The sequence below is a fragment of the Procambarus clarkii genome, chromosome 90 (assembly GCF_040958095.1).
Source record: "Procambarus clarkii isolate CNS0578487 chromosome 90, FALCON_Pclarkii_2.0, whole genome shotgun sequence".
Taxonomy (NCBI): Eukaryota; Metazoa; Arthropoda; class Malacostraca; order Decapoda; family Cambaridae; genus Procambarus; species Procambarus clarkii.
Window position 1 is genome coordinate 12,985,647 of NC_091239.1, and position 18,027 is coordinate 13,003,673.

Sequence of the window (18,027 nt, forward strand, 5' to 3'; positions counted from 1 at the left end):
CCTCCGGGAGATCATTTACATATATCAGAAACAAGATAGGACCGAGTCAGAGCCCTGTGGGACTCCACTGGTGACTCCCACACTGGTGTGTGTGTGTGTACTCGACTGTACTCACCTAACAGTGTACAAACAGTCCGCCAGGGTTGGCACAGCCCCGCTCCTGTGCCAGGTAAGTCCACTACGGGCTCACCATAGCCCGTGCTACTTGCCCCGTTCCTGTGCCAGGTAAGTCCACTACGGGCTCACCATAGCCCGTGCTACTTGGAACTTGTTGCCAGTAGCTGAATCTATAACAACAACAAACATCTGACACATGTCAATATACAAAAATTAATACCTAACATTAAAAAAAAAAAAATTCCTTAATAAATTCCGAACTAGAGCGAACACCGGGCTAATGGTAGACTTTCTTAAATCCGACATGCACTGTATTAGTGGCTTAAAAACCCCGCTTATTTGACCGGTATAACTCCGTGCTCCGCTTAATGCTGTCGACAGAGAGTTTATATATATATATATATATATATATATATATATATATATATATATATATATATATATATATATATATATATATATATATATATATATATATAAAGGCCTGACTAGAGTGTGTGTGTATATATGCGTGTATGTATGTGTGTGTGTGTATGTGTGTATGTATTGTATGTATGTATGTATGTGTGTGTGTGTGTGTGTGTGTATGCGCGCGCATGCGCATACAATCGTGCTCACACGCTTGCCCAAACACCACCAACACCAGACCCGCGCTCGATCCCCCGATCCCCCATCCACTGGGAGATGAAGAGAGCATCATCAACACTCATCATTACTAATGGATTGACCTCAAGTATAGTATTCATTCATACATTTCAATATTGAAGAACCTAATCGTTTGCTTATTTGCTTATTCATACCCGCCGGACGGTCGAAGCAATCACAGTACAGAGCGCCTACCAGCGCCCTCTATTGGATTTGGGATTAGTGAATAGGAAGTCCTATGTATTATGGAAGGGATATTGAGAGATGTATAGAGTTATTCACTGCATGGGATAGGTTCTCTGTGTGGGATAGGAGAGGATGGGTAGGCTAAGGGAGGGAGCTGGGTAGAAGTTGCAGGACCATCAGACGCCAACAGAAGCCGCCATCAGGCGCCAACAGAAGCCGTCAACAGAAGCAGCCATCAGACGCCAACAGGAGCTGCCATCAGACGCCAACAGAAGCCGTCAACAGAAGCAGCCATCAGACGCCAACAGGAGCTGCCATCAGACGCCAACAGAAGCCAACAGAAGCCGCCAACAGAAGCTGCCATCAGACGCCAACAGAAGCCGCCATCAGACGCCAACAGAAGCTGCCATCAGAAGCCGCCATCAGACGCCAACAGGAGCTGCCATCAGACGCCAACAGAAGCCGCCATCAGACGCCAACAGAAGCCGCCATCAGACCCCAACAGAAGCCGCCATCAGACGCCAACAGAAGCTGCTATCAGACGCCAACAGAAGCCGCCATCAGACGCCAACAGAAGCAGCCATCAGACGCCAACAGAAGCCGCCAACAGAAGCTGCCATCAGACGCCAAGAGAAGCCGCCATCAGACCCCAACAGAATCCGCCATCAGACGCCAACAGAAGCTGCCATCAGACGCCAACAGAAGCTGCCATCAGACGCCAACAGAAGCCGCCATCAGACACCAACAGAAGCCGCCATCAGACGCCAACAGAAGCCGCCAACAGATTTTGGATGCCAACAACAACAGTCAAGTTGATCCATTTACTGCTAGGTGAACAGAGGTATCAGGTGCAAGGAAACCCGTGCAGTAATGGTCCTCCCGGGCTGGGAATCGAACCCTGGACTAATACATCGTTGCCCAATTGCGCCAACTGCCGGAACAGATCATTGATGAATAATTGATGAACCAGGTCATTTTCTCCATTCGCCTCTCCGTTACAAATACGACGGTTTTTGATTAATTATAAACGTACTCACCCAAGTACCCTAACCTAACCTATCGAGGCCGATGCATAGAAAATGTATAATATAACGATGCTTTACTCTTCACTAATACGTCGTATTTTTAACGGAGTGGTTGATTGCGTAAGGAAAGCGACGTATTTGATGAAAAGACCTGAGCTACGGAGAGTATAACTAGTATACTTAAAGTACTGAGAGTATATGTGGTATACCAAAGGTACTGAGAGTATACCCGTCCTCTTACATAGAACGTCGCATTTCGTACGTAGGCGTTACAGAAAGCCAAAAATCGTCGTACTAGTAAATGAAATCGGCTGTGACGTACTGTCCCGTTTTCTGTTTTGGGTCCTCTGGTAGGTTAAGTTAGGTTAGGTTAGGTTAGGGTTATGTTAGTTTAATTTTACAGCATCATTAGAAATGAGTTTTCCGGTTTGTCCATATTCAATAGTACCGATTTCTACTTTCTAATGTTGTAAGTCGGTATATGTACTATGTTCCTCATCGTTTCTTTAAGTACTACAAGAGCAGGAGGATGGACTGGATAACGATATCAAAAATATAGAAAAGCCTTAACTTTAATTCCAACTTTAATGACACTGAGAGCAACAAGATATGCAATAGCTACAATATGTTGTATATGTGTCTATATGTATGTATGTATATATGTATACATATCTCTGTTAGTGCAACAGTTATTTTGCGTTGTCACATAACGATAAGTGAACACACACACGACACTAGAAGACAGAAGAGTAAGGGGAGACATGATCACCACCTACAAAATTCTCAGGGGAATTGACAGGGTAGATAAAGATAAAGTGTTTAACACGGGTGGTACGCGCACAAGGGGACACAGGTGGAAGCTGAGTACCCACATGAGCCACAGGGACGTTAGAAAGAACTTTTTCAGTGTCAAAGTAGTTAACAGAATGCACTAGGAAGTGATGTGGTGGAGGCTGACTCCATACACAGTTTCAAGTGTAGATATGATAGAGCCCAGTAGGCTCAGGAACCTGTACACCAGTTGATTGACAGTTGAGAGGCGGGACTAAAGAGCCAAAGCTCAACCCCCGCAAGCACAACTAGGTGAGTACACACACACAGACACACACACACACACACACACACACACACACACACACACACACACACACACACACACACACACCCACACACACACCCACACACACACACACACACACACACACACACACACACACACACACACACACACAAACACACCCACACACACACACCCACACACACACACACACCCACACACACACACACACACACACACACACACACACACACACACACACACACACACACACACACACACACACACAAAAGCACAGCTCCTGGAACCTAATTACCTTTGATATTAATGACCACAAACACACACAAACAATCAATGGGGGGCCGTAATCAGCGGTGGTGTGGGGCTTAATATCAACACAAGTTCACCTCCAGAATATCGACACAGTTACTCATTTGGGGTGCACAGTTCCCGCTTATTTTTGAGTGGTTTAGTTTGGCCTGTGTTTGGGATGGGGGAGGGAGGGGGGGGACCATGGGGGGATGGAGGGGGAGGGAGGATAGGGGAAGGCAGCTGGGGTGGATAGGGGGGCTAGGGTGAAGAGAATGGGGTATGATTATCCAGCTCTATGCTTTCAGTTGGTTCATTGTTTTCAGTGAGATTATTCTGTGTAGCCATTCTTCTCTCAGCCTTCTCTCTCTCTCTCTCTCTCTCTCTCTCTCTCTCTCTCTCTCTCTCTCTCTCTCTCTCTCTCTCTCTCTCTCTCTCTCTCTCTCTTTTAAACTAATACTTGTACTTAATAAGTATTCAATACAACCGATATTCATGTTCTAAATTAAACTATAATCTAATATGAGTCCACATCAGCTCATTTGACTTTAGAAACTAATTTTTGCGATAAATTTATTATTTGTTCCTCTTAATAATAAACTTTACATAATGACACAAGACGCAATAAACAACTACAGGAACTGGATGTGAAGACAGTCAATTTTGACAAGATATCACCATGGGTACTAAAAGAGACAACCACAGCACTAAGTAGGCCCCTTACAAATTCTTAGAACTTGAATTATTTTTGTGGAAAAAAGCGGGAGAAGTTCCAGACTGTTGGAAAAGGGTATACGTGATGCCAATATGGAAAAGACAAGAACGATTGGACAACAAGCCGTTATGTTTAGCAAGTATCACGCGCAAGTTGTTCGAGAAAGACTAACCTAACGCAGAATTGTAGAAATTAAAGATGTTAAAAACAGTAGAAAAGTATGTTGATTCCAAAGACCAGCATGGATTTAGGGAAAGCAAATTCTGCAACAGACCTATTTAAGAGTTCAGTAATAAGATGATAGTAATCGGTCAATTACGAAAGACGGACATCCTGCGTATCGCTCGAAGTATGTCAGGAAGTATGTTATTCTGTCCCATGCGAGCGACTCGTATGCAAACTCGCAGATTGATTAATGAAGATTAAGCCACCGAAGAAGTGGCACGGGCATGAATAGCCCCGTAACTCAAACTCGCAGAAGCAGGCTAATGGATATTAAGTTTCTGAAGTAGGTAGCGGAGGTCTACCTCTCTCAGGGAGGAAGTAGAAGGTAACCAGAAGAGGTAACGAGTGGAGTGCCACAAGGGTCGTTACTAGGGGCACGTCTCTTCTTTTCCAAGATTTTCTCACGCTATGACCCATCTTGGGGGATAAGGAGTCGATAAGCCGCTATTTAATGATAGCGGCTTAGCTCTCTCTTATCATAAAAATCGTGTGTGTGGAAAAAATTAGTAGTTAGTAACAGTTGATTGATTGACAGTTGAGAGGCGGGCCGAAAGAGCAGAACTCCACCCCCGCAAGCACAACTAAGTGAACACAACTAGGTGAACACACACTCCAGGTCCAACAGTAATTAAGAAACACAGACTGAACTACAACTGAGAATTGTAATAAACTGGAGCCTAACAAGGGGGGGGGGGAAGGGGGGATAGGTACAGGTTGTCGAAATGGGGGGGTAGGGGGTAGGTTGGTGGTCTTAGGGGGGGGAGGGATAGATAGGTTGTCAGAAGAGAGTGTAAGGGATAGGTTGACAGGTGGGTAGGTTTTTTTTTGGGGGGAAGGGGGGTGGATAGGGAGGAGAGGTAGGTTTAATATATACAAACACCCCCAAAACAGCTGCCTAACTCCCAGGGTACCTATTTACTGCTAGGTGAACAGAGGCATTAGGTGGAAGGAAATGTGCCCAACTATTTTGATCTCGTGGGATCGAACCTTGAGATCGCTGATTGCGAGTCGAAAACGAAGCCAACTGTGCTTACAAAAGTTGTTAAACGGTTGTTTAAGAACTCTCTCTCTCTGTCTCTGTCTGTCTGTCTGTCTGTCTGTCTCTCTCTCTTCTCTGTCTCTGTCTCTCTCTCTGTCTGTCTCTCTCTCTCTCTCTCTCTCTCTCTCTCTCTCTCTCTCTCTCTCTCTCTCTCTCTCTCTCTCTCTCTCTCTCTTTAATCTCATTTCATTTCCCTTCCTTCTTCCAACCCCTCCTTAATCTGCCACCCTATACTCCTTTCCTAACATCTCCCTTTCCCATACCTTACCTCCCATCCCACTCTCCCCTCTGTATGTATCATCTTCCCCTCTCCACCCCTGTTCCATCACCCTCCCTCCCATCCCCCATAGCGTCTCTACATCCCCTCTAAAAAACCCACTCCCTTTCCATACTTCTCTCTCTCTCTCTCCCAGGCATCCATTCCACCCCACACCACTCACAGTTTGCGGAGATCCAGCTGACTTTCATGAATTCGTAATGCGACAATCTCGGCTGGAATTCCTTCCCATTTGGCCCTGTAACTCATAATTGTGGCCTGCAGAGGCAATTTGCCCATTTTTTCAACACCCTCGCGAAATGAAATCTTTCATCACATTCGAGTTTTGTTTGGGTGTGTGTTAGAGAAGAGGAGGGGGGTGTTTTTTTGGGTGTTTTAGGTGTTTATTGGGTGTTTTAATCATATATAGGTGTGTATGTGTGTTTTTCAGGAAGTATTAGTATATAATGTGTTATAATCTCATGATATAGCGTTTTATTCTGTTGATATTTATTCATATTTCTAAAGCAAAGAATATTAGAACAATTTATGCAATTATTTATTATTCTTGTTATTATTCTTATTCTTATTCTTATTATTAGTTTTATTATTATTATTATTATTATTATTATTATTAGTTTTATTATTTACAGTTCCAATATGGTGATTATTTTCTGCTTCTTCAGGTTTTTAACTACACATTTTCTGTAGCTTTTTCCGCTGTGGGACGAATATAGAGGGGAAACTGTGCCAAATTGTCCCACCTTTGGTTAAGTCAGTTCCAGTTGGAATTTAATGGAACACTATTTTATCTCTTTCCTAATTTATTTATATGAAAATTGAATTGAAATTGTGACCGTGTGTGTTATAGTTGTTTGCTTTTTTTTTTTATCAAAATTTTAGTAATTTTGTATATTTTAGGATATTATGTGAGACACCTTTCTTGTGTTAAAAGCAGTCGTCTGCTCCTTGGTAGCCTCCTGTGTGTAAAACTAGTAGGGTAAGGCTTACCATGAGCTATGGGAAGGGAAAGCTCTCAGCCAGCTAACAGGAGTCAGCAGTCGTCTGCTCCTGTACCCTCCTGTGTAAAACTAGTAGGGTAAGGCTTACCATGAGCTATGGGAAGGGAAAGCTCTCAGCCTGCTAACAGGAGTCAGCAGTCGTCTGCTCCTGTACCCTCCTGTGTAAAACTAGTAGGGTAAGGCTTACCATGAGCTATGGGTAGGGAAAGCTCTCAGCCAGCTAACAGGAGTCAGCAGTCGTCTGCTCCTGTACCCTCCTGTGTAAAACTAGTAGGGTAAGGCTTACCATGAGCTATGGGTAGGGAAAGCTCTCAGCCAGCTAACAGGAGTCAGCAGTCGTCTGCTCCTGTACCCTCCTGTGTAAAACTAGTAGGGTAAGGCTTACCATGAGCTATGGGAAGGGAAAGCTCTCAGCCAGCTAACAGGAGTCAGCAGTCGTCTGCTCCTGTACCCTCCTGTGTAAAACTAGTAGGGTAAGGCTTACCATGAGCTATGGGAAGGGAAAGCTCTCAGCCTGCTAACAGGAGTCAGCAGTCGTCTGCTCCTGTACCCTCCTGTGTAAAACTAGTAGGGTAAGGCTTACCATGAGCTATGGGAAGGGAAAGCTCTCAGCCAGCTAACAGGAGTCAGCAGTCGTCTGCTCCTGTACCCTCCTGTGTAAAACTAGTAGGGTAAGGCTTACCATGAGCTATGGGAAGGGAAAGTTCTCAGCCAGCTAACAGGAGTCAGCAGTCGTCTGCTCCTGTACCCTCCTGTGTAAAACTAGTAGGGTAAGGCTTACCATGAGCTATGGGAAGGGAAAGCTCTCAGCCAGCTAACAGGAGTCAGCAGTCGTCTGCTCCTGTACCCTCCTGTGTAAAACTAGTAGGGTAAGGCTTACCATGAGCTATGGGAAGGGAAAGCTCTCAGCCAGCTAACAGGAGTACAAAATACAATCACAGCTACAACATACAACCACACACATACAATGCTACAACTCTCCCCCTCCTCCCCCGCCCCCAAATGGAACACTTGTATAACTCTTATCAATCAATATTCCAAACATTTATCCAAAAATTAATAGAGTTTCGTGAATATGTGTGTCTCATTTGCATAATTCGGGACGCGGGGAATGGAATCCTTCCCACGTTGAAAGCCTTAGTTCAGCGAGGCTTTGAAAGTCATAGTTTAGTGCCTTATATAGAGGTATATATATATATATATATATATATATATATATATATATATATATATATATATATATATATATATATATATATATATATATATATATATATATGCAAACAAGCCTGAATGGTCCCCAGGACTATATACAACTGAAAACTCACACCCCAGAAGTGACTCGAACCCATACTCCCACAACTGGTATGTACAGGGACGCCTTAATCCGCTTGACCATCACGACCGGACAAAAGGAAGTGATAGCCGAGGCTATATGAACCACTTCCCCGCCGGCACTCGGATGGTAATCTTGGGCATAGCATTTTATCAAATCACCTCATTCTTTGGGGCACACGTGAGGAACACAAATGCAAACAAGCCTGAATGGTCCCCAGGACTATATACAACTGAAAACTCACACCCCAGAAGTGACTCGAACCCATACTCCCACAACTGGTATGTACAGGGACGCCTTAATCCGCTTGACCATCACGACCGGACAAAAGGAAGTGATAGCCGAGGCTATATGAACCACTTCCCCGCCGGCACTCGGATGGTAATCTTGGGCATAGCATTTTATCAAATCACCTCATTCTTTGGGGCACACGTGAGGAACACAAATGCAAACAAGCCTGAATGGTCCCCAGGACTATATACAACTGAAAACTCACACCCCAGAAGTGACTCGAACCCATACTCCCACAACTGGTATGTACAGGGACGCCTTAATCCGCTTGACCATCACGACCGGACAAAAGGAAGTGATAGCCGAGGCTATATGAACCACTTCCCCGCCGGCACTCGGATGGTAATCTTGGGCATAGCATTTTATCAAATCACCTCATTCTTTGGGGCACACGTGAGGAACACAAATGCAAACAAGCCTGAATGGTCCCCAGGACTATATACAACTGAAAACTCACACCCCAGAAGTGACTCGAACCCATACTCCCACAACTGGTATGTACAGGGACGCCTTAATCCGCTTGACCATCACGACCGGACAAAAGGAAGTGATAGCCGAGGCTATATGAACCACTTCCCCGCCGGCACTCGGATTACCATCCGAGTGCCGGCGGGGAAGTGGTTCATATAGCCTCGGCTATCACTTCCTTTTGTCCGGTCGTGATGGTCAAGCGGATTAAGGCGTCCCTGTACATACCAGTTGTGGGAGTATGGGTTCGAGTCACTTCTGGGGTGTGAGTTTTCAGTTGTATATAGTCCTGGGGACCATTCAGGCTTGTTTGCATTTGTGTTCCTCACGTGTGCCCCAAAGAATGAGGTGATTTGATAAAATGCTATGCCCAAGATTACCATCCGAGTGCCGGCGGGGAAGTGGTTCATATAGCCTCGGCTATCACTTCCTTTTGTCCGGTCGTGATGGTCAAGCGGATTAAGGCGTCCCTGTACATACCAGTTGTGGGAGTATGGGTTCGAGTCACTTCTGGGGTGTGAGTTTTCAGTTGTATATAGTCCTGGGGACCATTCAGGCTTGTTTGCATTTGTGTTCCTCACGTGTGCCCCAAAGAATGAGGTGATTTGATAAAATGCTATGCCCAAGATTACCATCCGAGTGCCGGCGGGGAAGTGGTTCATATAGCCTCGGCTATCACTTCCTTTTGTCCGGTCGTGATGGTCAAGCGGATTAAGGCGTCCCTGTACATACCAGTTGTGGGAGTATGGGTTCGAGTCACTTCTGGGGTGTGAGTTTTCAGTTATATATATATATATATATATATATATATATATATATATATATATATATATATATATATATATATATATATATATATATATATATATATATATATATGGAGCCTGAATGGTCCCCGGGACTATATGCAACTGAAAACTCGCACCCCCAGAAGTGACTCGAACCCATTCTGTCAGGAGCAACGCAACTGGTATCTACAGGACGCCTTAATCCATTTGACCCAGAGCTCAATCCCCTGCAAGCACAACTAGGTGAGTACACACACACATCTTCAAGAGAAAACTGGACTGTTTTTTAAGAGAAGTTCCGGATCAGCCGGGCTGTGGTGGGTATGTGGGCCTGCGGGCCGCTCCAAGCAACAGCCTGGTGGACCAAACTCTCACAAGTCAAGCCTGGCCTCGGGCCGGGCTTGGGGAGTAGAACAACTCCCAGAACCCCATCAACCAGGTATATGTGGGCCTGCGGGCCGCTCCAAGCAACAGCCTGGTGGACCAAACTCTCACAAGTCAAGCCTGGCCTCGGGCCGGGCTTGGGGAGTAGAACAACTCCCAGAACACCATCAACCAGGTATATGTGGGCCTGCGGGCCGCTCCAAGCAACAGCCTGGTGGACCAAACTCTCACAAGTCAAGCCTGGCCTCGGGCCGGGCTTGGGGAGTAGAAGAACTCCCAGAACCCCATCAACCAGGTATCAACCAAGGTTAGGTTTGGATAGATTAAGTAAGGTTAGATTAGGTAGCTTAAGTTAGGTTAGATTAGATAGTTCAAGTTAGATTAGGTTGACTTAGGTAATTAAGTTGCCTTAGGCAATTAGGTTGCCTTAGGCAATTAGGTTGCCTTAGGCAATTAGGTTGCCTTAGGCAATTAGGTTGCCTTAGGCAATTAGGTTGCCTTAGGCAATTAGGTTGCCTTAGGCAATTAGGTTGCCTTAGGCAATTAGGTTGCCTTAGGCAATTAGGTTGCCTTAGGCAATTAGGTTGCCTTAGGCAATTAGGTTGCCTTAGGCAATTAGGTTGCCTTAGGCAATTAGGTTGCCCTAGACAATTAAGAGGCCCAAAAGTTCCTCAGATTTTAGCCTTTACTCCATATTTCTAAATACATTGCCGAGCGAAACTTTTATTTTAAAACATGATCCTCTATTTTTTTAATTATTGGAATTTATTCTTTTCGCTTAAGCTGAGGGCATGAACCACTTATTCCCACGTTCCATATTCATGCCAAGTCTATTTGATTTTCATGGGAAAATGAATTCAAATGCATTACCTTCAAAAAAAAATTCGCGTCTAAATTTTGGGTCTCGTTACGCTAGTTAGAATATATTGAGGGGGGGTTAGTTTTCAGGCTTTCTCTCTATTGCTCTGCGTCAAAGCGGTTGGGCACCATTTTTTCCCATCCGTCCCATTCCAGGGGGGGCAGATTCACGAAGTTGTTACTCAAGCATTTACGGACCTGGGGCCAGATTCAGGAAGCAGTTACGCAAGCACTTACGAACCTGGGGCCAGATTCACGAAGCAGTTACCCAAGCACTTACGAACCTGGGGCCAGATTCACGAAGTAGTTACTCAAGCACTTACGGACCATCTACAACAGCAACAGACCATCTACAGGACCAACAGACCATCTACAGGACCAACAGACCATCTACAGGACCAACAGACCATCTACAGGACCAACAGACCATCTACAGGACCAACAGACCATCTACAGGACCAACAGACCATCTACAGGACCAACAGACCATCTGGAGAAGGACACGGCATCTTCTTCACCAAGTCCCTTGTCACCAGCCGCATCTTCGTTATCGTCTTAAGGTGCTGCGTGCTAATTAACGATGCCACTGGAGCAGGTGGCATGGGTAATTGCCACGGCCTAATTGTCTACCTAAGGTGAGAGGCCACGCTTGGTGTAGTCTGGGTGTGAGGGGAGAAGATATATATATATATATATATATATATATATATATATATATATATATATATATATATATATATATATATATATATATATATTTACAGGTTACAGTTGTGTGTGTACACTAAAGTCTTTGAAAATGTAATAAGTTATTACGTAACGCGTTCAGGCAACGCGTCAGACTAGAAGTAAAAATGAATTTTGGAGATCTGATTTTTCAAGTACCATCGACAGTGAAAAGAAACATAAGAAATATTGAGAAAATTCGTGTTAGAATTATTAATCTTACCTTTTCGGTCATATTTAATAATATATGTCTACAGGAAAGACTGCTACCAAAATACACTAACATATATATACGTATATATTCTACGTCAATAAAATCCCAGATCATAAAGTTATCCCTAAACATTACAATCACAGGAATTAATGTTATTTTATATATATATATGCTGGAAAGATTTTAATGTAGGTACCTAATGGCTTTTATAGCCGCGTGTGTTCCAAATTGGAACCATCGGCTCAGCTCGGGCTCCGCCGATGTCACTCATTGGCAACAAAAAAGTAATTGCATTTTATTATTGTCTCTGTTCATAATAAACCGTGTAAATCACGCGTATGAATGTATTACATTGTAGTTGATTGACGAACTGCCAGCCAGTGATGGGTTTGGTGTTCGTACACGTTTTTGGCTCAGTGAGGGGGCGAGTTGGTAGTGTTCGTACACGTTTTTGGCTCAGTGAGGGGGCGAGTTGGGGTTCGTACACGTTTTTGGCTCAGTGAGGGGGCGAGTTGGGGTTCATACACGTTTTTGGCTCAGTGAGGGGGCGAGTTGGGGTTCGTACACGTTTTTGGCTCAGTGAGGGGGCGAGTTGGTAGTGTTCGTACACGTTTTAGAACTAGCTTTGTGATAGGGGCCAGGTTCACGAAGCAGTTACGCAGGTACTTACGAACCTGGGGCCAGATTCACGAAGCCGTTACGCAAATTGAAATTGAAATTGAAATAAGTTTATTGAGGTAAAATACACACAAAGGGATGAGGTAGCTCAAGCTATTCTCACCCCGTTCAGTACATCGTGTTAATACACACATATACACACATCACAAACAATAAACATATTACCAAACATTCTGAGAGGTAAACATATACATTTCCTCCTTCACAAGTAGTATGGTATCAGACGTACACACAAATACTTTTATGACCTAGGTATACTGTATAGACAATTTGCAAGACACCTGCAGATAATTCAACAAAAGATTACAGTCTTGGTGCAAAATTCTTATCTCTCTCCAGAATATCATCAACCTTTCCGTTGTGACACATCCAGGCTATTTGCTCAGGAACAGTCCTTATCTCAGTGTTTCTATATACATTAATCAACGGACAATCAAGAACATAATGGGCAAGGGTGTACTCACCTAATTGTACTCACCTAATTGTGCTTGCGGGGGTTGAGCTTTGGCTCTTTGGTCCCGCCTCTCAACTGTCAATCAACTGGTGTACAGATTCCTGAGCCTACTGGGCTCTATCATACCTACATTTGAAACTGTGTATGGAGTCAGCCTCCACCACATCACTTCCTAGTGCATTCCATTTATTAACTACTCTGACACTGAAAAAATTCTTTCTAACGTCTCTGTGGCTCATCTGGGTACTAAGTTTCCACCTGTGTCCCCTTGTTCGTGTCCCACCCGTGCTGAAGAGTTTGTCTTTGTCCACCCTGTCAATTCCCCTGAGAATTTTGTAGGTGGTTATCATGTCTCCCCTTACTCTTCTGTTTTCCAGGGATGTGAGGTTCAGCTCCTTTAGCCTTTCCTCGTAGCTCAATCCTCTCAGTTCCGGGACGAGCCTGGTGGCATACCGCTGAATCTTCTCTAACTTTGTCTTGTGTTTAACTAGGTATGGACTCCAGGCTGGAGCTGCATACTCCAGGATTGGTCTTACATAAGTGGTATACAGGGTTCTGAAAGATTCCTTACACAAGTTTCTGAAGGCAGTTCTTATGTTGGCCAGTCTAGCATATGCCGCTGATGATATTCTTTTGATGTGGGCCTCTGGGGACAGGTTCGGTGTGATATCAACCCCCAGATCCTTCTCTCTATTTGATTCTTGCAGGATTTCCCCTCCCAGATGATACCTTGTGTTCAGCCTCCTGCTCCCTTCGCCTAATTTCATCACCTTACACTTTCCAGAGTTGAACTTCAGCAGCCATTTTCTAGACCATTCCTCCAGTTTATCCAGGTCATCCTGTAGTCTCTGCCTATCTTCATCCGTCTTGATTCTTCTCATAATTTTTGCATCATCAGCAAACATCGAGAGGAATGAGTCTATACCCTCTGGAAGATCGTTCACATATATTAGAAACAGGATGGGTCCAAGTACTGAGCCCTGTGGGACTCCGCTGGTGACATCTCGCCACTCTGATGTCTTCCCCCTCACCGTTACTCGCTGTTTCCTGTTGCTTAAGTACTCCCTTATCCACTGGAGCACCTTCCCTTTTACTCCTGCCTGTTGCTCCAACTTTTTTAACAGCCTTTTATGGGGTACTGTGTCGAAGGCTTTTTGGCAATCCAGGAAAATGCAGTCGGCCCACCCTTCTCTTTCCTGCCTAATTTTCGTTGCCTGGTCATAAAATTCTATTAACCCTGTGAGGCACGATTTACCATCTCTGAACCCATGTTGGTGGTGCGTTACAAAGTTATTTCCCTCCAGATGCTCTACGAGCCTTTTCCTCACGATCTTCTCCAGCACCTTGCATGGTATACAAGTTAAGGAAACTGGCCTGTAATTCAGTGCCTCTTGCCTGTCACCCTTTTTGTATATTGGGACCACGTTAGCTGTCTTCCAACTTTCTGGTAAGTCTCCTGTTTCCAGTGACCTGTTATACACCATAGAGAGTGGCACACTTAGTGCTTCTGCACCTTCCTTTAGTATCCATGGTGAGATTCTATCAGGCCCAACAGCCTTTGTCACATCTAGCTCCAGCAGACACCTTTTGACCTCATCACTGGTGAGGTCAAATTCCTCCAAGGTTTCCAAGGTTGCCGCCTCCTCATTTAGTGCAGGGGCTTCTCCTTGTTCTATTGTGAAGACCTCCTGGAATCTCTTGTTGAGTTCTTCACACACCTCCTTGTCATTCTCTGTGTATCTGTTCTCCCCTTTCCGCAGCTTCATCACTTGTTCCTTCACTGCTGTTTTCCTCCTGATATGGCTGTGGAGCAGCTTTGGTTGGGTCTTGGCTTTACTCGCGATGTCATTTTCAAACTGTCTCTCTGCTTCCCTCCTCACTCTGATGTACTCATTTCTGGCCCTCTGGTACCTCTCCCTGCTCTCTGGTGTTCTGTTATTTCTGTAGTTTCTCCATGTTCTTTTACTCAGTTGTTTCGCTACCTTACATTCCTGGTTGAACCATGGGTTTTTCTGTTGTTTTTCGTTTTTCTCCTTTTGGACGGGGATAAACCTGTCTGCAGCTTCCTGGCACTTTTGGGTGACAATATCCATCATGACCTGTGTCATGACCATCATGACATGGTGTGAGAGCTATTGCTTGACCTTGTAGGAAACACACCTCATGGTGATGATTGATAAAGATTAAGCCACCCAAAAGGTGGCACGGGCATGAATAGCCCGTAAGTGGTGGCCCTTTTGAGCCATTACCAGTATCAAGAGCTGATACTGGAGATCTGTGGAGGTGCGACTGCACCCTGCGTGACGGGAGATGTCTCCCGTGTGGAGAAGGGGAATATTGACCTCATGGTGTGTGTTTGGGGGCCTCGTAGCCTGGTGGATAGCGCGCAGGACTCGTAATTCTGTGGCGCGGGTTCGATTCCCGCACGAGGCAGAAACAAATGGGCAAAGTTTCTTTCGCCCTGAATGCCCCTGTTACCTAGCATTAAATAGGTACCTGGGTGTTAGTCAGCTGTCACGGGCTGCTTCCTGGGGGTGGAGGCCTGGTCGAGGACCGGGCCGCGGGGACACTAAAGCCCCGAAATCATCTCAAGATAACCTCAAGATATGGTAGAGGACATACAAGACATTTACCATGTCGTAGCTCAGGCGATTAAGGCAGCGTCTGGGATACTCTCAGACGTAGGTTCGAATCCTCGTCACGGCCCTTGTGGATTTGTTCATTTATATAGTAAAGGTGTGGTGTTGAGCTGAAGATCTATCAACCTATCAGGCCCGAGGAGGCCTGGTCGAGGACCGGGCCGCGGGGACACTAAAAGCCCCGAAATCATCTCAAGATAACCTCTGGAAAGTTAATGAGGCAGTTATCTCTGGCTCTTGATCAATAATTAACGATAATTTTCTCCAGAACATTGCACAAGAACTCCTAACCATCAGACCCGATGGTTAGACGCTAACAACTATCACTAACAACTATCCCATTCAAGTTACTTGCGAGACAGACCTCCTAACCCCAATCGATAGGATTGGGGGTTAGGATTGGTATGATTGGAGACCCCAATCATACAAGCAAAACACTCAGAACAGCTCAATTGTGCATCCAAACATCTACATAGCTACAACGAAGAGAAATCATGCTTAAGAAACTTATATATTCAAGAAAAACAAGATTATTTCACTAAACTCCAAAAGTACCGAAAGGCGAGGCTTAGGAGCTGAAGTTCACCCCTGCAAGCACATCTAGATGAGATTACCGGGGTAAATACAGGCCATTAACCCTATCCTCCTCCACACAATTACGTCCCTCCTATCCCCTCTCCCTCTCTCTCTCTCCTGCATTCAATTTGGCATTCATTTACGCTGTCTTTGATACCGTAAAGCCTCTTATCCCGCGTCTGTAATCCACCAGACAGGCCCAAGAGTCCCCAATTACTCCAGAACGCCCAATTAGCCAGGCGCCTGCAAAACACTGCCATCTAGTGGCTTAATTAAGAAGGCAGACGTCAACGCCGCCTCCTCTTTGTCTTCGCTCCCCTAATGGCGCCAAGCCCTTTGTCTTTATTGCAGTCAATTTGTGTCGCCAGCCATGAAAGGCCTTCAGGGAAAACACTTGTCAGCGTTTGTCACACTAAGTGGCACTCGCGCGCCCCGCCCATAACCCGCACCGTAACCAATCACATGCCGGCAAACTCGCCAGCTCCGCCCACTATGAATTATCCAATCAAGAGTCGTGATTTGGTGCGTTGGGAACCAATCACGAGGTGGATTCTACTAAATGGGCCGATAAGTTTCGCCAATGAGGGCAAGTGTTACATCAGGGGTGGATAATGATACAAGTACAACCTGAGAGTTTCTTAGGAGTGTGGCCAAGACATCACTTTCAGCCGACTAACTCCTTGAGGTCGGCCTTACCTGAAGTCGGGCGGGTGGAGGCGGGGCGGGGCCATCTTCCCGCCACAATGACCTGCCATCTCCTGCGCCCTGAATTCTACTTCCAAACCTCAACTCGTCGAGGAAATCATCTTTTATTCCTCCTCCGCTCGTGTTCAGCACCGAGAAACACCACTGTTGGCACGAAGCATAACCGCAGTCACCACGAACTATAATATTTTTAGTGGAACATTAAAAGTCTGTTTGGATGGCGTGACGGTTGAGAGACTCGGCCGCGCCCCGCTAGGCGGCAGCACTAGACGGGGCCGCCCGGTAAACCTTCCCGCATAATTCAAATATTCTGAGAGCAAAGACATAAATTCCTTCCCAATATAGTGTGACTTCCATAATTCAGACCAGGACTCCGGTTCGACTCCTCCGGGCATAAATAAGCATACATTTGGAATATAAAACATTCTTTAGATCCATCCGCGAGTCGAGGCCTTGGGAGGACAAGCCACGCCCACTGGTCTTGGCTCAGTCTGTCTGCCGCGCTTGAGGCGACAGGACGTATTCCTCTCTCTCTCTCTCTCTCTCTCTCTCGCTCTCTCTCTCTCTCTCTCTCTCTCTCTCTCTCTCTCTCTCTCTCTCTCTCTCTCTCTCTCTCTGTCTCTCTCTCTCTCTCTCTCTCTCTCTCTCTCTCTCTCTCTCTCTCTCTCTCTCTCTTTTGCTTGAAATCTCTATTTTCTTCTCTTCTGATAGCATATTGCTAAGAAATTAATACAATTGTACCGTTTTGCTCCTAATAAGCAGCAAAATCCACACACTAATGCTCTAGTCCTGAACGAAATATATAAACGCGATCATTATTCTTCTACTTGGTATCCTTCAAAGAGCTCGAGGGTTAAGTTGAAGTGATACTCGAGACAGGCTGGGGATTAGATGGGTGGGGGGTGGGGGGGGGAGAGGGGGGATATTCGATCAATATCCTTTTGGAGGAGGAATAAGCCTTTGCAATTCACACCTGGTGGTTGATGATGCGTTACTCACTCTCACCTCACAATACAAGCGTTCTCACTCTCCCTCGTACACGCTCATTGTGTCCTCAGTCTCATTATATATACACGCATAAGATCATTATATGAGTAAACTCATTATATGTACGAGTTCATTGTCTGTCCTCGTTAGTAACAGAGCTAATACTGTTATCATCATCATATATATATATATATATATATATATATATATATATATATATATATATATATATATATATATATATATATATATATATATATATACATATATATATATATATATATATATATATATATATATATATATATATATATATATAATTTCTCC

General features: G+C 44.9%; 1 protein-coding gene across 1 annotated transcript in view; it reads left to right on the forward strand.

Moving 5' to 3' along the window:
- LOC123751849 (serine/arginine repetitive matrix protein 5-like) overlaps positions 1 to 1,764 on the forward strand; it is a 9,999-nt gene extending 8,235 nt beyond the window's left edge. Inside the window, exon 2 of the mRNA XM_069318540.1 lies at positions 1,139 to 1,764. Within this exon, the coding sequence (XP_069174641.1) occupies positions 1,139 to 1,764 (626 nt within the window). The remainder of the gene's footprint in view (positions 1 to 1,138) is intronic.
- The last annotated feature ends 16,263 nt before the right edge of the window (positions 1,765 to 18,027 follow it).